Source organism: Dipodomys merriami, unplaced genomic scaffold, assembly GCF_024711535.1.
Source record: "Dipodomys merriami isolate MVZ:Mamm:240054 unplaced genomic scaffold, mDipMer1.0.p SCAF_110, whole genome shotgun sequence".
NCBI lineage: Eukaryota > Metazoa > Chordata > Mammalia > Rodentia > Heteromyidae > Dipodomys > Dipodomys merriami.
In genome coordinates, this window is record NW_027202383.1 from 678,877 (window position 1) to 700,544 (window position 21,668).

General features: G+C 50.7%; 1 protein-coding gene across 2 annotated transcripts in view; it reads left to right on the forward strand.

Moving 5' to 3' along the window:
* Asap2 (ArfGAP with SH3 domain, ankyrin repeat and PH domain 2) overlaps window positions 1-21,668 on the forward strand; it is a 153,901-nt gene that overhangs the window by 117,789 nt on the left and 14,444 nt on the right. For both annotated transcript variants that reach the window (XM_070015232.1, XM_070015234.1), the window contains exons 16-22: window positions 6,421-6,515; window positions 12,981-13,170; window positions 14,997-15,082; window positions 16,854-16,969; window positions 18,336-18,403; window positions 19,687-19,800; window positions 21,252-21,504. In XM_070015232.1, the coding sequence (XP_069871333.1) occupies window positions 6,421-6,515; window positions 12,981-13,170; window positions 14,997-15,082; window positions 16,854-16,969; window positions 18,336-18,403; window positions 19,687-19,800; window positions 21,252-21,504 (922 nt within the window). The remainder of the gene's footprint in view (window positions 1-6,420; window positions 6,516-12,980; window positions 13,171-14,996; window positions 15,083-16,853; window positions 16,970-18,335; window positions 18,404-19,686; window positions 19,801-21,251; window positions 21,505-21,668) is intronic.

The following is a 21,668-nucleotide window of genomic DNA, read 5'->3' on the forward strand; positions in this document are numbered from 1 at the left end:
AGAGAAATGACCCACGTGCCTGAGTTTTCGGTCTGTGTAAGAGCCCACTGGCTCTACCAGGGATGCCTGTTCCCTGTGTGGTCTTCCTGCTCCATAGGGCAGTGCTGCAGGCCCTTTGGCTGACTTGTTAATCACAGTACATTTTTTGTTGTTTTTGTGCAGCAGATATTGCCAGACTTCTTTTTCTTTGGGGGGGGGTCCGGTCGTGGGGCCTGTACTCTGGGCCTGGGCGCTATCCCTCAGCTCTTCAGCTCAAGGCTAGCGCTCTACCACTTGAGCCATAACGCCACTTCCGGCTTTTTTTTTCCTTTTTGCTTATGTGGTGCCGAGGAATCGAACCCAGGGCCTCAGGCATGCAAAGCAAGCACTCTACCACTGAGCCACCTTCCCAGCCCCTTGCCAGACTTCTTAAGTGCTTTTATTATAGAGATCAGTGGGAGCCCTGTGCCAGTGGCTCACACCTTTAATCCTAGCTACTAAGAAGGCTGAGATCTGAGGATTGTGGTTTGAAGCCAGCTCAGGTAGGGAAGTGATATGAGACTCTTTATCTTCAATAAACTATTCTGAAAAAGCCAGAATTGGTGCTGTGGCTCAAGTGGTAGAGTGCTAGTATTGAACACAAAGAGTCTCAGGGACAGTACACAGTCCCTGAGTTCAAGACCCAGGACTGGCACAAAAATGATCAGTGGGCAGCCTAGACAAGGTAGCTCAGCAGCTTCCGACCTGTTAGGTTAATAACAGTCTGCGTCTAAGGGTGACGTGCTGTTATTACAAGATTTTGTTAAATTTCTTTTTATTGTATTGCAATTTACAACTGTGATGTTCTGATGCATTGTATATTTGGTAGAATGATTAAATCAAGCTAGTTAACTTGTCCATCTCCCATGCTTATCTTGTTTTCTGGTAAGAACACAAAATTTACTCTTTAAGTGGTTGTTATTAGCAACCATACTTCCTGCATTCCCTCCAGAATTTATTTATTTGCCCTGATTTACTGAAATTGTATGTCGTTTGTCCAGTCTCTGTGCTGCTCCTCTCATCTTCTGTTCCTTGGCTTCTGTGAGTTTCACCTTTTACATTGCAGGTATAAATGAGTCCAGGTGGAATTTGTCTTTCTGAGCCTGTCATATTTTACTGAATATAATGCTTTCCAGATTCATCTATGTGGTCACAAATGATATAAATTTATTCTTTGTTAAAAGTTGAATAGTATTTTATTGTGAATATGTGCTACATTTTCTTAACCATTGATCCATTGATAGACCCATAGGTGGATTACATATTTGGGGTATTGATGGTAAGGCAATAGTAAACATGGGAGCATTGGTATCTCTTGGGCATACTGCCTTTATTTCTTTGAGTATATAGTCAGTAGTGGATACACACACAGGTGGAACATACACAGATCTGCTTCTGATCTGGGGGAACATACTGTTTTCCCTAGTGGATGTACAGGTATAGAGGCCTACCCACAGTGGGCAAGAGTTCTTTCCTCCTCTCTTCACTGATGCTTTCTCACTGTGCCGATAGAAGCCATGCTTATAAATGTGAGGTGGTTTCAGTTTGCAGTTTCTTGGTAATTAGTCATGTTTGTTGGCTTTTCTGTGTCTTCTGAGAAACACCTGTCTTGTTTTTTTGCTCCTGTTTTAATAAGGCTATTCTCTTGCTGTGTAGTTATTTGAGCTCTCTATGTATTTTGGGTTTTGTCCTCTTATCAGACCAGTGTTTGTAAATATTTTTCCCATCATTGACATAACTACTCAGGAAGGTGCAACCTGAGGATCACCATCCACAGCCTGGGCAAGAAAGTCTGTGAGACTCTTATGTCTACTTAATTACCAAAGTGCAGGAAGTGAAGCCATGGCTCAAGTGGTAGAGTGCTATTTGTAACTAAAAAGCTCAGGGACAGCACCCAAGCCCTGAGTTCAAAGCTCAGGACTGTGCATGAGCGCGCGTGCACACACTCACACACACACACTCACACACACACACACACACGCTTTCTGTTTTGTGTGGACAACTGCATCCAGAGAGGTTGCTGGTGCCTTATGTTTAGAAACCTTCTCACTTATGGAAAACGTGGTTAGGTGAAGTATTAATAGATTAGTTTGGCAAAGTTGCATCCTCTCACAGCTCTAGTATACAGTAGCTTTGCTAAGCTACTGCCTTAGATTTTCAATGAACTTACTTTCAGAAACCTGCTGGCAAGCATACTTTTAAAAGAAAAATTTCCTTGACATAGAAGATCTTTATTTCAGCACTGACTTTTTCCAGTTACCCCCAGTCCCAGTGTACAGGTAGCATATGACCTGTTTCCCTGATCAAAAGTGGAATAAGGAAACCTTGCTGTTTTGACATTGAACTTTCACTCTTCCATCAGGTTGTAGCTCAAGCGTCAGGAAGCTGAGACATCTGCCTTTCTCATGCAGTTGTTACCAAGCTGTCAGACACTAAAGCCAAGCAGCGCACAGCCAGGCCACAGGAGCAGGTGGAGAGGAAGCCCCTCAGAGACCCCTCGCTGCTGTTTCTCTACTACAGAAACCAGGCTGGGTGCTAAAAGCAATTGCTTAGGGCAGTGAGTAATTGAGCATCATTGAATCAGTGATGCTCCGGGCATTGTCCTAGGTACTTTGTGCTTAGTGTCTGACCTAAGCAAGAACTCTTTGAAAACAGATCCATGAGGCTAAGAAACTGGGCCTGGTGCATGCACCTGAGCAGCATTTATAGTCTTGACCCTTGAGGTGTGCCAGCCTTCACCAGAATCACAGCTTTTAAGTTAATGTTAGCCACAACCCTGTCATAAAAGAATGGAGCACCTAAACATGTATGTATATTGTCATGTATGCCAGAGGGAAGTTTCAAGACTCAGAGGAGAGCATAGCCTGTGGCCTTCCTTCCCGCACCCCAGATGTCCCAACCCTCCGTGCAGCTCCCTGGTTTCTGGGCCCTCTTGTGTCTGGTCCGTACGCCCGTGTACATCCAAGGTGCCCCTGGCACTTTGAGCCTTCCACCTTGCTGTCATCCCAGGGCCTATTAATAATATTCTCATTTCCTGCCACAGAAAGCGAGGCCAGTAGCAGACAGCTATTGGCAGAGGCCCAGTTGGCTGCATAGTTTCCATGTGGGGAGCGAGGGTGGGGTGGGGGGTGGTACCTGTGTGATGGCTGTCAGCCCCTGGATGGGAACCGAGGGGACTGCGACCAGAGCATAGCTGGGAGGAGCAGGCCGTGGTGCTGCCCCTGTGTGAGGAGAGGAGGTCCAGACACACGCACCAGGGTCAGAGGAGTCTCGCCTTCCTCACTTCTGGGTTCTCTCCTCTGGAGATAAAGACAGAGGAACAGAAAGGAGAAGAAAACGATAAGGGATGTCCCTGTCTGTGGAAATGGTGGATAGGCTGTTTGCTGTTCCCCTCCCAAACTACCTGAAGCTTCTTTCTGGCTTTAGTGGCCTCCTGCTATTTGCTGTGAGCCCTGCTCTTCCCCCTACCCACCCCCTTTCACATACCCACGGGGTGAGTGCTGTGGAAGATGGTGTTTCTGGCCACCTGGCTGTTCTCCTCACCCAAGCTTGGCGTCTCCATGCTCATGGGGCTCCAGTTCAGTCCTCGTTTCCTGCCTCATGCTGTGTCTGTCTCATCTAGTCTCTCTGTCTTGTTGGACATTGTATAACAACGAATTTATGTTGTAGCAGATATTATAGGTAATCTAGAGGTAAAGCGTAGAAGGTGTGGGTGAGTTATACACAGATACTCTACTATGTCATATAAGGAGCTTCAGCATCTTTGGGTTTTGTTTTCCTCACGAGATCCTGGAGCCCATCCCCTGTAGACACAGATGACTGAATTAATTAACACTTCGCCTCTCCTAGGTCCAGTCTAGCTTCGGTTCTGCCTGAGCACGTGGCAGTGACGAGCCTCGATGTCAGGGCTCTGGCTCACATCCCACCTTCCTCCCCATGCCCCCCTCACTGGCATGCTGGAGCCCACGGCTTCTGTCTGGTAGGATCCCACAGGCCCTATCTGCAGAGGTGTTGTCTGTGTTGGTGCCAGAGGGCTGCCTGCAGGACGCAGGGTGAACACTTGCCCAGCCTTGTGATCTGCCGACGCCGTGCTCCCTAGACCAGCCGCCCCACTAAGCCAGCCTTGTCCAAGCAGAAGCAGCTTTTCAGTGCCTGGCAATCCTCCCTAGCGCCCCAACCCCCACCTGCTTCACTGCAAACTGCAAACTGGGAGGTGGTGCACCAAGAGTGTCCCCGTGGCTCCTATCACTGCCTTCAGATAGTGACAGTGAGCGACTTGGCTCAGGGATGCTGTCCATACGTGCTGCATGACAGCACTCAGCACACCTCTTTGCAAGCCCAGGGCCCTGATATCGAGACTCGGTCCTATTCTGACGTTTATTGCCCAAGAAATCTTTCCTAGGGCACTAACCCCATGCTGTGTTGGTACTTGTCACTTCACGTACTGTGCCACCCTGACTGACCATCGGCTTCATACCTGTGTCCAGGGATTTTGCCCTTTGACCCCTGCGGGAGGCCCCAGTGACAGGTTTGAGAAAAGAGGAGTTGGTTAGGGGGTAGTGCTTTGGGATTCTCTTTATAGGTAGCTTTGTTCACTTGCCAGGGTCAAGGTACAATCTAGGAAGGCTCGCCACTTAAGAATTAAGCTCCCCCTCTTCAGTGTTCTGCATCCTTCTCTGCAGCTTCCTGTCTGATGCATCTTCCCCGGAAGTTCCCCCACACACAACCCAGGTCCCCTTGGCTCCCCCTAGAGATAGATCAGACTATTCAGGTAGCAGCTGCCTCCCCTACCCCCATCCATAGCATCTCTGTTCATCTTCAGTTAGCGTAGTTGAGCTAAGAGATATAGAAATGTAGCCTGGCACTGGTGGCTTATGCCTGTAATCCTAGCTCCTCAGTGGGCTGAGACCTGGAGAATGGTGGTTCAAAGCCAGCTCAGGCAAAAAGGTTTGTGAGTTTCCATCTCCAACTAGATGCCTAAAAGCATGTCTCATAAGTGGAAATGCCATGTGTGAGTATGTGGCCTTGACTTCAAGCCCCAGTTTACCTCCCCCCTCAGAAAAAAAGAAATAGAGTAATGTCACCAGCTGCCCCAACGTGTCATTTCAAGGTGGAAATTAAATACTATTCTCAGCCAGGTGCTGGTGGCTCACGCCTGTAATCCTTGCTACTCAGGAGGCTGAGATCTGAGGTTTGCAGTTCAAAGCTGGCACAGGCAAGAAAGTCCGTGACACTCCAATAAACCACTCAGAAAACTGGAAGTGGCGCAGTGGCTCAAGTGGTAAAGCGCTCGCCTTGAGCTGAAGAGCTGAGGGACAGCATCAAGCCCCAGAACTGACAAAAACAAAAACAAAAACAAAAAAAACCAACCAAACAAAAAAAAACTATTCTCTCTAAGCACTGTTAGGCGCTCCCTTGTAGTGTCATTTCATGAAACATTTAGGAATCTGACTTGGAAAGTAATGTACTCTTTATCTGACTTTTGTAACTATGACTCCTCTGTTCATCACATTTATAATAACTATAAAAATTTCAGTAAAAAAAGAATCTGTCTTGGGGGCTGGCATACACACTTGTTTAGCATGCAAGTTCTGTTAGTGAACACAGCACACTCGCACGCACACACAAACCTGACCTGGAAGCCTGCTCTGAGGCAGATGCTGAGCTGAGTGTTAAGGGTGAGTCTAGGATAAGTCCTGGCTCTTCAGGAGCTTCTGGTCATTCTCCAGTCCTTCAGTGAAGACAGTTGCCTTGCTCTCAAGCTTTCAGGTTAGCACAGTGCCCTGTCTTCGTTAGAAGGTATTAATTTAATATTCACCTAGTCAAGTGACCAGTGGTTACATATAGACCTTAGGTTGAGAGCTAATACATGGCATTTTGGGTGCTGCGTTTAGTGAGTGTTCTCCCCTAGTCTTGTATTGATGACCCTGGAAGGTAGGCATCCTTCCCATTCTGCTGATGAGCAGTGGCTCTCATAGGACTGACTTTCCTGGGCCACACCGCCAGTGATGGAAGGTAGCTGGAACCTGAGTTTCGGCCTCTAGGCCTGTGTCTCTCCCGCTGGGTCCTTGCCCACTGTACAGCAGCTGGAACAGGGAGCAGACCCATTTCGGTGGGTCTGGTGTTGGGAGGGGTTATCAGGGATAGAAATACAGTGGCCAGGTCCCTGCTTCTCCCTGTCCAGGGACACCTTGTGGGAGTTCACGTGGCTGACCTGGTACACCACATCTGTCATTTTAGATGCCTTTGGGCTTTGGGTTTTGTCCCTTTTAATTAAAGACAAACCACTTTATTGCTCTATTTCTTAGTGGCCACTAAATAAATCATCAGATGTGTGAGTACTGGGCTGCAGTGGAAGGCATTAATAATGCAACACCCTGAAATAGACTTTCGTTTTTTCAGCTTGCCAAGAATATTGGGAATGCAGGCTTCAATGAGATCATGGAGTGTTGCCTACCAGCTGAGGACTCGGTAAAACCCAACCCTGGCAGCGACATGTGAGTATTGCTCTTGGCCATTCTCGTTTTCTGAAAGATTGGCCCTTTCCTTGAGCTGAGGTCGGGTAGCAGGTTTGGGGTATTTCTATTGTCAGTTGTTGTCAGTTTAAGTGTTGGTTTGTGTGTGTGCACGTGTGTGTGTGTGTGTGTGTGTGTGTGTGTGTGTGTGTGTGTGTGTTTATTTACTGGTTGAGCTCAGGGCCTGCACTCTGTTCCTTAGCTTTTTTGCTCAATGCTGGGAGCCACAATTCCACTTGCAGCGTTTGCTGGCTAACTGAAGTAAGAGTCTCACAGACATTCCTGCCCAAGCTGGCTTCGAACTGTGATCCTCAGATCTCAGCCTCCTGAGTAGCTAGGATTACAGCTGAGAGCCACCAGTACTGTTTCTTTTTTTGTTTCTCCATGTTTTTTCTCTTTCATGTTTTTAACCTTTTTGTGTGTCCAAATGCAAACACAGTGTGGCTGGATCTCGGGGGTGGGGCACTCAGCAGCCGCTGTGTGTGACGGCGGCGTGCAGTAGTCTGCTCACCACAGTGCATGCCCTTGGGCAGCTCCACGGCTGTTCGTGCTCTCTGGCCGTTTTCCCGCCTTTGCTTCCTGCATGAACTCTAAGCCAGGATGCCGCTGACGAGTCAACCTAGATGTGTGCTCTCACACTGCTTTCCTTGCTCGTGTCCTTGAGGTACAGTGTTGTTTCCTCCAAAAACAATGTTTGAGTGTGTTCTTAGGTTGATATAAAGCTTTCATGTCTCTCCACGCATGCATGGCCCATTGAGGCAGTGCATACAACAGGGATTTTTCTCACCAGTTTTATCAAATGTGAGTCACCTAGTCTGCACTGGGGCGGGCTGGGAAGCCAGGGGCTCATGCTGCATCTGTCCTGCGCCATAGACTCCAGGCCACTGCAAAGTGGCCTGTCCTTCCTGCAGTAGGGCTCGGGGATGTTTGCCTGGTAGGTGTGAGCGAGGCAGAAGGCAGAAAGAGCTTGGGGTCCAAGCTGGCAAGAGACAACACCTGCGTTTGAGGGGTGTGGCTGGGTCAAAATGCACTCTCTGGCAGAAGAAAGGAAAGGTTTAACAATCCATTTATTGAGACAAGTAATGCTTTCTTTGGATTAAGCCTGAAATTGAATTAGGACATGAGACATGGTGAAGCGTTTGAGTGGTTTGAGAAGTAGATAGTATTGTATGAGCCCGTGGTGAAACCATTTTGTTGTTGGGGCCACAGGCTGCAGAGCTGCAGGCTTGTATGTTCTGTTGCACTGTTGATGTAGGCGAGGTGGGGAGGATGCAAGGAGGATGTTCTGCTCCCTGGGCCGGGCCTTTCGGAGGTGTTAAAGTCAGCTGTGTTTGTAAGGATCTGTCTTACAGTGTTTCAGGCCATGCTTCGAAGCTGTGAAGACAGGATGGCCATAATCAGCTCAGGCCTTACCTGGTCCAGATAGGGCAGATTCTTTAACTTCAGTGAGCTAAGTCCCCATTTCCTCTAGTATAAAAAAGGAAAGCACGGGTAGCACACTGCCCGGAGGCGTTGGAGAAATGAGCGAGATGGTTAGCACTTAGTTGTGGTGCTCAGTGTACTAAGTTACAGGTGGAGGCTGCTCTGTTCTTCATTGTGTGGGCGACAGAGGCCACGGAAGAGCATTGCCCCACCTGCCTTGAAAAACCAGGGCCCCTCCAGTTAGGTTTCTGTGGGACTTATCCAGATGTGATCGGACCTCATGTGTGTGGGAGGATCTGTTCAGCCAGGGCCATGTCTGTCCTCGCACTGCCCGCTGTGCTGGTTCGTGAGAGCTGTTTAATTGCCACTACTCCTGTTTGCAAATCTCATTGAAGGACTTGGTCTGAAATGCTGAAATCTGCATTCGCTTTGAACAATGAACACAGTCATTTCTTTGCAGGCAGAGTATTTGTTCTGGGAGAAGATGATAATAAAAATTAATTCTACCTGTTTGCAATTTTCTGTATCAGTGTTTTATCTGCACCGAAGAACCCCCCCTTCCCCACCTCGACACTACTCAGATGGATGTTGACACTCCTTCTTTTTCTCAAAATAAGCATCGGTGACCAGTTTGGCGATACAAAATGCCCTCATGCTCTTGTCTTTTCTAAAACAGCTCACCCTACTAACACCTAGGCTTCACATATATTGTTTGGAAAAATTGCATATTCCTTGTGTTTATATTTCCTACCACAATATGTTGTTTGTGGAGTTAGGTAAATATTTAATGAATCAACAAGTCAGAAAGTACCCCAGCTCCGTGCCCACTTCAATTAGTGGATATTTTGCTTCTAGACAGAAAGGAATGTGCTGTTTCTAGCTTTATCTAAGAACACACCATCTGTGGATCAGTCTGTTGAAGGGCAAACCAGAGACACCCCGTGGTGGCCTGTGGAATCCCCAGATGGATTTGGAGGTGTTGAGCATGTTCAAGTAGACCACGAGAGGCCAGGCTTGCGTCTGCTCCCAGGTCAGCGCTGGGTCTGTGTCATGAAGAAGCGCAAGGGAAGCTCCTGTTGAACACCAGATGGGTCGTCTGTGGTGCTCACTGCCGTCCTCCACAGGCCTCAGATAAACAGGCGGGGAGAGTACACTTGGCAGCCCGATGCCAGAGCATGGTGAGGGTTACACAGACATCCTGCCATGCATGGACTGGAGCCGGCTTCAAGAGGACTGAGACCCAGAACAGATGTATAATCCACTAAAAAAGAGAGAGAGAACCAGGTGCTGTGGTACATGCCGCCACAGAGCCTCCTTCAGGAGTGGCAGTAGGAGGTTCTCAAGTCCAAGGTCAGCCCAGACCTCATGGTGAGACCCTCTATCAAAACAACAAGCCTGGCACTGGTGGCTCACACCTGTAATCCTAGCTACTCAGGAGGCTGAGATCTGAGGATCACGGTTCAGAGCCAGCCTGGGCAGGAAGAGCTGTGAAACTCTTCAATGAACCACCAGAAAACCAGAAGTAGCACTGTGGCTCAAGTAGTAGAGCACTTGCCTTAAACTGAAGAGCTGAGGGACAGTGCCCAGGCCCAGAGTTCAAGCCCCACTACCAACAAACAACAACAACAACAACAACTACCAGGGTATGGGATGTACCTCACTAATGGAGTGCCTGCCTAGTATTTGCAAGACCCTGTCTTCTGTTTTCCAGCATGGAGATTGTGGAGGGAGGGGTAGAATTCACCCATCTCCACATCCAATTTGTGGAGGTCACAATAACTGCCCCACTGAAGATGGGTAAATCCTGACTGGTGACTTCACAAGAGCACCCTCTCTTTGTTGAATGGGCTACCCTGAAAGTGCCCCCCTCACACATACATAACACAACACAGGCCTTCATCTAGGTCCCCAGGCATCACCTGCCAGTGAATTAGGGTCCTCCCAGGTCGCCTGCCTGAGGTTCCCCCTCTGGGCTGCATTGCGCTTGGCTGTGAGGAGGGGAAGGAACCTTGTGGGAGTGCTGTGGGAGCCAGGGGACAATGTCTGCTCACTTCCATGGGGAGTTCTGTGGCTAGTTAGCACCCTGCTGACAAATACCATGCCTTAAGGTAGGCGCTGCAGGTGACAGGCTGAAATGAGAGAGGTAGGCTCTGCAGGTGACAGGCTGGGTGGGGCTGGAAAAGAGAGACACACAGGATGATTAAAAGAGCCAGAGCACAGGGTCTGGCTGCCCCTGGAATCTCCACACTGCGTGAAACTCAGCTGCTGAGGTAGAGTGGCCAGATAAGATGCCTCTCTGTCCACATGACCTAGCTCAGCTGTCCAAGAGCCACTATGGGTGCTGAGAGAGCTCCACCCAGTGTCTGGTCTGGGATTCACCCACTGTGGGTGCTGAGAGAGCTCCACCCAGTGTCTGGTCTGGGATTCACCGTGTGGTCCCATCCTGGATTGGCTTATTTCCGGGGATCCCTGGTGGACAGGCTCTGCTTGCACTGGGAGTTCCCTTCTCAGGCTTGGACACCTCACTGGGGGAGAGCAGGTTTTTTAACACAGACCTGGGGCAGGGATAGGAAAGTCCACAGCTGCGCCAGCAGCCACAGGCCCTGTGAGGGACGCAGCCAGCAGGAGTGGGTGCGTTTGCAGTGTGTAGGTCTCACCTCTGGAGAGGAGGGGTATTGGGGGAGTGGCTCTCAACCTTCTGTGAGCACTGAGAGTCCCAGATTGCCTGGCCCAACCCCTAGATCCTGGCTTCTGGAAACAGAGTATCTACATCTTCAAATCCTGGGTGGTCTGTGGCTCAGGGTTAAAAAAGTACTACAGCAGGTACTCAGTGAGAAGGCAGAGAAGCATTCCCACCACTTTTCCCCGGAGCCTGGAGGGCAGAAAGGAGAGGTGCAGGGCTGGCTGCCTGGGGCATCAGGTGGAGGCCAGTCCTGCTTCTCTCGCAGGGGTGGAGTCCCCTCCTCTCCCCTCGCCTGAAAACCTAGAGTTGCCCACGCTTGAATCCAGTGCACAGCCACTGTGTCCCCGCACTACTGAGGGCTTTGTGAGTGAGCGGTGTCAAAACAGCTGAGGTGGGCTCAACCCTGGTGTCAGGGGACGTGAGCGGGGCCTGAACTGAGAAGGACTGACCAGTTCCTGTGCACCTGGCCACCCGAGCGTTTCTTCATTCACAAGGACAGCCATAGGAGGTGGAGCTGGTGGGCTCAGAACGCTGTGCTCACGGCCTCAGTTCTGCCACAGCCCCGATCCGGTGGCCGTACGGGTCCACGACTCTCACCCACAGGTGAAGAGTCCCCCCACATGCCACAGTAACACAGTGGGACGTGGTAGAATTCTAGGGTCTACTGACTGCCCTGTCAGCATGGACTGTCGCCTGCGGGCAGCTCAGGCCCTTTGTCCATTCCTCAGATAGTGGCAGCTGGAGTTACTCCCTGACATTCCTGACTAGTAGCTTCTTTAGAACTTCCTGTGCCTGTTTTCATGTCATTGGAATTGCAAAGCATCAGTCCTAGCACTTCGCAGTCTAAAGACGCTTTTGAATGTTCTACCTAGGTTAACTCACCGCTTCAGTCACTGTATACAGGATCCACCACGCACATTTTCACAAATAAGAAGACTTGAAGCCGTAAGAGAATAAAATCTGTTTAAAGTTCAAACTATCAATACTCAGTGAGAGTGGGATTTGAATCCTGGCCCCTCCATACCCACTTCTGCCCCCCATTCAAGTTCTTTAAGTAGGGTAGAGTCTGAGTACAATGTCATAAAAAAATTATTTTATTGTAAAGATGCTGTACAGGGTGGGGGTTACAGTTACATGAGTAAGGTAATGAGTACATTTCTTGTTGAGTGTTGTTACCCCTCCTTTGTTGTTCTCCTAATATCCTTTCCTCCCTCACCTTCCCCACTCCTCCCCCCAAGTTGTAAAGTTCATTTCCAACATAGTGTCCTGTGAGTATCATTGTTGCAATGGGTCATCCTGTAGAAAACTAAAGTTAGGTTCTTATATATCACCCTGCACCAGAATCAACTCCAAATGGATCAAAGACCTCAAAGCAAAATCAGACACCCTGAAAACAGTACAGGAAAGAATAGGAGAAACTCTAGGGCTCCTTGGCACAGGCTGACATTTTCTTAATAAAGACCCAGAAACACAACAAATCAAAGGTTGGACAAATGGGATTACATGAAACTGTAGAGCTTCTGCATGGCAAAGGACATAGCTAGCAAAATCAATAGAAAACCCATGGATTAGGTGATCTTCACTAGCCATACAACAGAAAGCCTACAGATTGGGAGATCTTCACTAGCCATACAAGGGCCTCATCTAAAATATTCTTAGAACTCAAAAAATTAAATTCCCCAAAAACAAATCCTCAAAGAAACAACTGCCCCATTAATAAATGGGCAAAAGACTTAAAGAATGACTTCTCTGAAGAGGAAATAAGAATGGCCAGTAGACATGATGCCATTTAAAGACCAGAAAAAGAAGACAGTAGAATTGGCTCACCTGACAGTAAGCACCTTTCATGCCAGGCATGGTGTCCACAAGGTGTGTGCCCTGTTGGGTGGGCAGGGAGGTCAGCAGGAGGAGGCTGGAGCAGAGTGCCTGGCCAGCCCAGGGATGGCTGTGGGAGGAGTGTGGGCCACAACACAGCATGCCCAGAACAAGATGGAGGTAAGAGAGGCCTCCAAGTGCAGGGTGGTGGGGACGGAGCTCAGGACTTCAGGTGGGGCTATGGCAGGCAGGCAGAACGTGAGGAGATCGTCCTCTGCTGGCTGCCTTATGACTTCACTGAGTGACGCCCAGGACCGCTGTGCAGGCTGAGAACATGGAGACCTGAGGCATCCTGGGGGCCTCGGTGCGTAGATGCTGTGGCTCTGGAACGGGGCCATTCTGTGTGGCCCCCGGTGCAGCCGAGGAGCACGGGCAGGGTTTCTGAGGTGGCTGTAGATGAGAGGAGATGCTGGGTGGATCGTGGACGGGGTCCTCATGATTTACCCGGCCATCCCTTCTGGTTGCAGGAACACCAGGAAGGGCTACATTGTGGCCAAGTACATTGAGAGGAGATACTCGCGGAAGAAGCACGCGGATAACGCGGCGAAGCTCCACAGCCTTTGTGAGGCTGTGAAAACCAGAGACATTTTTGGATTACTCCAGGCTTATGCTGATGGCGTGGACCTTACGGAAAAAATCCCTCTGGCTAATGGACATGTAAGCGTGGCTGCTGCGTGTATACGTGAAGGATGGGGGCGGGGCCACGGCAGTGCAGTCCGTCATGTGATTCCCCCAGAGACGCCACTGGTGGCTTCTTTTTCGTTTGGTTATTCATTCCCAAATAATCCCACAGGTTGAGCATTCTTAGCCTAAAAGCTTGCGACCACCAATGTTTTAGTTTTTTTTCCTCCTGGGGGGAAGCACACAAATCTGAGCTCCTGTGTTTCATGTGCACTTTGCTCGCATGGCACGAAGGTCATCTTTGTTCAGTGACTGTAGCTGGCGTTCCTGTGAGTCACTGCCACGCTTCTTAGTTCAGGCGTGGAGTTTGCCACGCGTGTCCTCAGCGCTCAAGTTTTGGATTTTGGAACATTTTTGGGAGGGCCTAGAGCTTTTGGGATTAGAGATGCTCAACCTGTACACTTATTTATGGGGTACAGTGTGGTGGGGTGATAGGTCCGAAGTCGGGCAATCAGTCTATCAAGTGATATACCCTCAAGTACTTGACTTTTTTATGGCGAGCACACTTTAAATCCACTCTTAAGTGTGGTGTATTTTGGAATCGGTGTATTTTGGAATCGTCCGTTAGTATTAACTGCAGTCACTGTGGGGTGGCCAGACCTCCAGGAAGAGCAGAACTTTCATGTGTGTGTTTATTCTTAAGCCACAAGTGTGACACCAGGCTGGAAAGGCAGCTGGTCCTGAGGCTGAGGGGAAGCTGCTTTCTCAGAGGCTGCGGGCCCGAGAGGGAGCACTCTTCCATGAGCAGGTTTAGGGGGGGCTCACGCTTGTACGGGGAGCCTGATCACAGTGAGCCTTGGAGCGAGGGGCCCTGCGGTGAGGGAGGACCCTGACGGGCTCTCCTTCCACCTGTCCCTGGCTGTCTCCAGAGGGGCTGGGGGAACCGCCCCAGCATCCTGCGGGGACTCAGGAATAGGTCTGCAGTAAAGCAGCAGCCCCAAGGAGCTGCTCCTCCACATTCCCCACAGGCATGCACTCAGTGCCCAGCGTCTCCCAGGGCTAAGTTCCTAGGACTAGTTTTATCCCTCATTGGTGCTCAGCTGAGTCCTCTCAGCCCTGTGCCAAACTCTGCGGAGAGGACAGCACATGGAGCAGCGGCATCTTTCTCCAGCTGGCTGGCACACCCCTCCCGGCTGTGGGCCAGTGCCTCGCAGGTTCCAGGGTTCTGTTCCTCCCCCTCTCCGGGGAGAATGCAAGCCCACCGTCCAGGTGAGCGTGCCCAGCATTGTGCTGTGCCACTGCATCCAGAGGACAGAGCGGCTGGGTTGATGGAGAGGCGACAGCTCACCCTGCCCATGCTTCCTGTGCCTTTCCTTTCTCAACCTACTTGCCCGCCTGCAACAACCTCCGTTTGTCATTTACCAAGCGTGCCTTCAGAGCTGCGTGGCATTCACATCCACATCCTGCTCTGTTAATTAAGAATAAAAAGCCTGAACCTGTTTTAAAAACACATTTCTTTTACTCCAGCAGCAGGTAGAGGAATTGGAGTGTAGGAGGCCTGGGGAAACCTTCTGGATGCTTTGAATAGGACATTTACTTGTAAGCAACACCTCATACCATTGATGCAGGGACGGGGGCGTAGTGACCGAAAGGGCTGGGCTGCGAAGCCCCTGGATTTCTCTCTTTATTTTCCTTGGAATAAGGAGTCAGGTCAGACTAATTTGCCCCTTTTGGGTGGTCTGTGGAGACTGAGGGGTACTCCGTAGGGATGAGGCTTTGGGAGAGATCAGGCGTACGGTTTCACTTTGTGGTCCTGCTGGAGAGCCCCGCCGAACTCTTCAGTGTCTTGGCTTGTTTTCCAGGAGCCGGACGAGACGGCTCTCCACCTTGCTGTCAGGTCCGTGGACCGCACTTCGCTTCACATAGTGGACTTCCTGGTTCAGAACAGGTGGGTGTAAACGAAGGGGGCACGTATTCTAGCTCCCTGAGACTTCCGAGGAAGGGGCAGGCACTCTGCTACATGAATTGGATTGCCAAGATGCTCACGTATTTGGGGGACACATGGATCACGGGACAAAAACCGTGCCGCCAGGTGGGAGGCGTTCCGTCACCGCCCTCCCAAAGCCCAGCAGTGAGAGGGCAGGGCTCTGTGTGGTTGGTATCTTGCAAGGATGTGGGACTCTGGAGTGACGGAGCCGCTGCTGAGCCGGGAAAGCAGGCCATGTTTGGCACCACCTGGGCCAGGGCCCTTATTCCCAGCAGGATGTCTCAGGCTATGGAGAGGGGTGGCGGGACTAAAGATCCATGCATTCGCCGCTGGTCCAGGGCAGAGAACTAACCCAGACCACCAGCTTATGGGCCTTTTGGGCTAGGAAGCTTTGACCAGAAGAGGCCGTCTGAGGTGTGCTCAGCCTGCCACAGGCCAGGACGCCCTGTAGTTGGAGATGGGCTGCTTCATGCATGCTCCCTGCCTGGGCGAGCTGAGGCCAGACTTCAGGACCCTCCATGCTCATTGTGACTCCCTGATCATGGTTTGGAGAGGGGCTGGCTAACATCTACCAGTGCTAAAAGTCCTGGGTTCCCTCCTCGGCACCGACCCGCGCCAGAGAGGGAACAAGGGCTGTGTGGACATTTGGTAAATATTCCTGCCTCCCCTTCATATACATTCTTCAGAGTGGGAGACAGTAAAGGACAATTCTGGATAGAAGGGATAGCAGTAGAGAATGGACTTGAAAAGTTGACTTGTGCTGGGGAGAATAGCTTAGCAATAGAGGCCAAAATATCCCCCCAAATGAGAAGCGTGGAAAGGAGTGCTTTTCCTGACACCATGCCGTGGCAGATTCTCCTGCAGGGACAGTGGTCACTTCTGCGTCCGCTTGTCTGTCTAGGGCACAAGACCTTCTGTCCCTCAGGGCCAGTGGCACTGTGCAAGGCCAGGCCGATTCACAGCTGCGAGTGCATGCGGTCTGAAGGGGTAATCTAGCTTATTCTTTATTACGTATGAGAATCTTTTGAAGTCTCCTTCCCACTCGGACCATTCCATGCCGTAGGTTTGAAGCAGCTACCCAACTCTAGACTAGAAAAGTAGCTTATCCCTCCCTGGTGGGAACATTAATTAATAAACTGAAAAAAAAAAAAGTACCTGTAATCCTAGCTACTCAGGAGGCTGAGATCTGAGGATCCCAGTTCAAAACCCTCCTGGGCACGAAAGTCCATGAGACTCATTTCCAGTTAACCACCAGAAAACTCGAAGTGGTGCTGTGGCTCAAGTGGTAGAGCTTTAGCCTTGAGCTGAAGAGCTCAAGGACAGTGCCCAGGCCCAGAGTTCAAGCCCCATGACTGACAACAAAACAACAACAACAAAAAAAAAAAACTGAAAAAAGGTGTGCCCTGTCCTCTGGTGGAGCAGGCTGGGCGGTGAGCACAGCGTCCCGCACTGCGGGTGAAGGGGAAGAAGCCAAGTCCCAGGCTTTCCTGGGCAGCTGCCTCCCAGCCTCCGCTCAGAGCAGCTCAGCCACACAGGCAGGCCGGGGCCCCACATGGGGGATGGATGGTGGCTTGCCTCACCCTGGGTGGGGACCAGTTAGAGCACTCTCCACTCAGGGGCTCTGAGTGCTGGCGGCCTGTCTCATGCACAGGCCCACATTCCCTTTCCTGTTAGGACAGCACCCAGCCCTCTGATCTGTGACTGTTTTCTGTCTCTGTCTCTGTGCTGGCAGTGGGAATCTGGATAAGCAGACAGGCAAGGGCAGCACCGCCCTGCACTACTGCTGCCTGACCGACAATGCTGAGTGCCTGAAGCTGCTCCTACGGGGAAAGGCTTCCATCGAGATAGGTGAGTGGCCTGGCCGCACCCACAGTGTGGACGTGGGCCACCCTGGTCCCCTCCCTGCCTGTCCTGCAGGACTCCTGAGCCTGTGTTTGACAAGCAGTGCCCTCTGTCTGTGGCATAGACTGTGTCTGCTCAGGAAGGCCAGGCCGGGGCTAGGAGCCGAGCTGATGGGGCAAACCTCGATGGTGCTGGGAGTGGTAACCTCACCATCTCTTGAGATCCCACTGAGCCCTTCCTTGGCTTTGGGTTTTAGATGGCTTACTTGGGGGAGATAACTGTTCCTGCCCCTCCATTTATTGACACATGAGGGACCCTGATCTTGCCTGGCTTTGTCCCTTGCTAGGTCCTAGGGCCTGTGGTGAGGCAGTGTGACCAGGCGTCCAGCATCTGTTGGTTCCCGAGGAAGTATTTGGGGAGAACTGTTGTTCAAAGGGGAAAGAGTAGAAAAAGACCTACGTTTTCCTGAAAGCTGTGCTTCTTTTAAAAATTAATAATCATGAGGGAGGGATGACACCGTCCAAAAAGAACTCTACTCATTACCTGATTTGTGTAACTGTAACCCCTCTGTATGTCGCCCTTATAATAACCATAAAATTTTTTTAAGTTAATAATCATCTCTCATCGAAGGAGACTTACGTAGAAGAAAACACAGGTTTCAAATGGATAGGCTGCGTAAAGGTTCATTTCATTCAGGTGCACGGGCCCGGGTCCCTGCTCTTGGTGAGCGGCTGGGGCCAGCCTGTAGTTTAGACATTGATTTTAGTTACTGCTGCTGCAGCAGTTTTATTTCCTGAACCAGCTAAAAGCCCATTTTTTAAAATCAGAGCTTCTCTACTTAGCCGTGTCCTGCGCAGTCACAAGACCCCAGCAGCCCTGCCCTGGTCACACCAAGTGGATTTCATGAGTTGTGCTCAGTTTCTTGTAGCACTGCGTTACTGTATCGTAGCCAGATTGGCTGTAGAGAGCACACCCGTGCCAGGTGGGTTGGTTGGCGTTCTGTAACTGACAGAATACTTGAGAAAAGCAACTTCTTGGAAGAAAGATTTGTGTTGGCTCCGAGGTTTCTTCAAGGGCAGCTGGCTCCATTGCTCTGAGCTTGGGGTGAGGCAAGGGCACGGTGGAGGCATGTGAGGAGGAGGAGGCTGCGCTCATGGCAGCCAGGAAGCAGGGGGTGAGGAGGGGAGGGGAGACACACCCTTTAGTAGCGCACCGGTGACCTACTTCCTCCTCCTGTCCTGCTGGCACCTGATCAGCTGTCACTGCTCAGCACTGCCACCTGCAGGGGACCAAGTCTGTGGTACACAGGGACATTTCTTAGCCAGACCATAATACTGGGCTTTGCCTTGTCTCCTTTCCTCTCGACATCTAGCAAATGAGTCAGGAGAGACGCCCCTGGACATTGCCAAGCGCCTCAGGCACGAGCACTGCGAGGAGCTGGTGAGTCCCTGCTGTTTGGACAGCGGCAGTGAAGGCCCCCCTCCAGGGGGAGGGTTTCCTCCAGCCTTGGCTCAGGAGCAGATCTCCAGGGTGGGACAAGCTAAGTAAGCATCTGACCTGAGGAAAAGGAACAGGAAGTCTGCAGAGCAGGAGCTCCCCCTGGTGGTGAGATTTGAACTTGAGTTATATGTGCTGCATGTTGAACAGAGGCTGAGCAGCCAGCCACCTCCTGTGCTCAGGCACCCCGAGTGCGGGCTCTTTATCGCATGCCAGGCTGGCCTTCCTGTTTTGTTCCTTCACCAGAAACCCTGTGGTCTCCTGGCATCTTCCTCTTCTGTTCTGTGTGAAGAGAGACGGTGTGGATGGTGCAAGGAGCCTCCAGGAGCTCCTGGGTGGGCAGGGCTGGGTTCGCAGGACTCTGTGCCCACTGCACATCCATACCCCCAGCTGTTCTCGCTTGTGAATCTAGTCACTTCCATTGCTCTGCAAAGGTGGTTGCGAGAATTACTGTTGAGCTCTGTAAAGTAATTGGCCCAACATGAGGGCCCAGTCAATAGAACTATTAATAATAAATGCTGTACAAGTGTAGGATAAGTAACAGATACTATCCTAGACACTTCCCGTGAACTCATTCAGTCTTTGTGACCATGACATAGTTTCTGTGGTGTCCCCATTGTACGGATGAGTCAGCAGACACAGAAAGGGGTGACGAATGATCTTCCCCAACGTCATAGAGTTACTTTGTGGTTCTAAGGAACTTAAAACCGTATGGTGACCTTCTACACTGAATGTAATGAATTAACTTCTGCACATTCAGAATGGAAGTGGCTATTTACTTCCTTGGGTGAATAGAGGACATAGTCACTCATCATTTTCTGTAGGGCTTAATTTTCTTATTTTCTATGACTAATGTCACAGAAGGCTGAGTTAACAGTGAATGCATTCCTTCCCCCAAGGTGTGAAGTATACAAGTCAATGCTTCTGGACAGGTGGCCGCCCTCTGGGTCCCAAATCCCCCTTGCCTGTGCACAGTTCTTTATAGTTTACAAAGCACTTGCTGGCTGTATGGGGTCTGAATGTCAGGTTGTCCTGTGAGTGACTCGGCAGGAGGGCTTCCCCGAGACCCAAGGAGTCAAATGAGCTTGCCTTGGACAGAATTGCTTCTTGCGGGACCCTCCTCCCTGGCCTTCGGCCTCTGTGGGTCTGGCCTCCCTGTGGGTGCCCGCCCCGCCTGGATGACTAACTCCATGGGTAGCAGCCGTGACTGTTCCTCCTCCCCACAGCTGACCCAGGCCTTGTCCGGAAGGTTTAATTCTCACGTGCATGTCGAATACGAATGGCGACTCCTTCACGAGGACCTGGATGAGAGCGATGATGATGTGGACGAGAAATTGCAGGTGTGTGCAGGGGTCCTCCAGTAAGCGCTTTGCTGAGCTTTGTTTGGAGCAAGCTGGGTCCCGGCCTGCAAGGAAGGCAGAAGCTGTTTTATAGAAAAGGCAGTCAGGGGACTTTGTGTGTTCATTGACCTCAGTAGGTTTGGGGTTCATCTGTCCCCCGTGTTCCCTGCTGCCTCCAGCTCTTGTGAGGAACGGCTACTATGTAGTAGTCATAGGCACTGCCGGCCTTTGACACCTCAGGAGAGGAGAAGCCGGGGAAGGGAAGCCCATTTAGCACAATGGAGGTGAGGTCAGCAAGGTTAAGTCACTTGGCGTCCAGCTCGTAGTTCATACTCTGAAGCTGATGTTTCAAATGGGAATGGGATCTGAGTTACCTGCGCTGTGGCTCTGTGCATCACTTTCCAGTGAGGCGCACAACCTTTTGGTAGAGCTGGGGTGAGCATTCTCTTAAAGATAGTAAATGTTTTAGATTCTAAGTGTAACTTTTCGGGGTATTTGTTTATTGTGGTATTGGGGATTGAACTCAGGACCTCATGCTGGCTAGGCAAGTACTCTACCACTTAATCCACACCTGCAGCCCTGAAATTCCAGGGTTTGTTTTTTTGTTTAGTTGTATTGTTGTTTTTGTTGTTTGGGTCATGGGGCTTGAACACAGGGCCTTGGCATTGTCCCTGAGCTTTCTCACTCTTTGAGCCACAGCAGCACTTCCGTTTTCTGGTGGTTAATTGGAAATAAGAGTCTACTCAGGCTGCTTCAAACCACAATCCTCAGATCTCAGCCTTCTGAATAGCTAGGATTGCAGGTGTGAGCCACTGTGCCTAGCAAACTTCTGTTTTTATTACAGTTACTCACCCAGAATGGCTCAAAAGCAGCCACAGACAGTATGAAATGATGGGCAGGCTGTGGCTCCTTGAAACCCTCGTTAAATGGAGGCTGTGGGGGCCCAGAGGCCAGGATTTGCCGTCTCCCGGGTTAGAGGAAGCTCCAGAGTTCATGGGAAGGCGGGAGGAAACATTGATGTGCCCTGAGTAAGGTGGAGGTTGTGTGTGGCTAGCGGGATAGAGCCGCCTGTACCTAAAACCTGAAACACAAGGCAGCGTGTTTGGGAAGGAGGTCTTGGGACAGAGCACAGGTAAGTGGGGAGAACTCTGGCTATTGAGATGGAACGGATTTTCTCTGAAATCCTCAGAGTGGACAGTTGTATGTCCAGGCTTTCTGTGTGTGTGTGTGTGTGTGAATTACAAGAGGCAAGAAGAGTGTGTCTTTAAAATCTGTGGCTCTCATGCAGCAGTTTAAGTCCCAATTAAGAGTCTAAACGAGCCCAGGCTGAGCAGAAGTGGCACACATGAGGTGTGCGTGTGATAAGATGTGTGTCTGAGTGTTGTACGTGTGACTTTTTCACAGCCAGAAGCCATATCTCCATCTCACAACTTTGCTCCACTTTCTTGTAGCCAAGTCCCAATCGGCGGGAGGACCGGCCGGTGAGCTTCTACCAGCTGGGGTCCAGCCAGCTCCAGCCCAGTGCTGCGTCTTTGGCCAGAGATGCCGCAAACCTTCCCAAGGACAAGCCGAGGGGCTTTGTGCCCAGCATCCTGCAGAATGAGACCTACGGGGCCATCCTCAGCAGCAGCCCGCCTCCATCCCAGCCCACCGCCCCCAGCACCACCAGCGCCCCCCCACTCCCACCCAGGAACCTTGGCAAAGGTATGCAACTTAGTGGTCCCCTGTGAACAGGTGGAAGGATTGGTTGTGAGCTTTTGGGGTGGGGGGTTATAGCGGCTTCACCCCAAACTAGGTGACATTTAGGTTATTTATCTTGTGGTTACTTTGTTTGTGTATGGGATCCATTTCTTCTTACAGGAATCCTT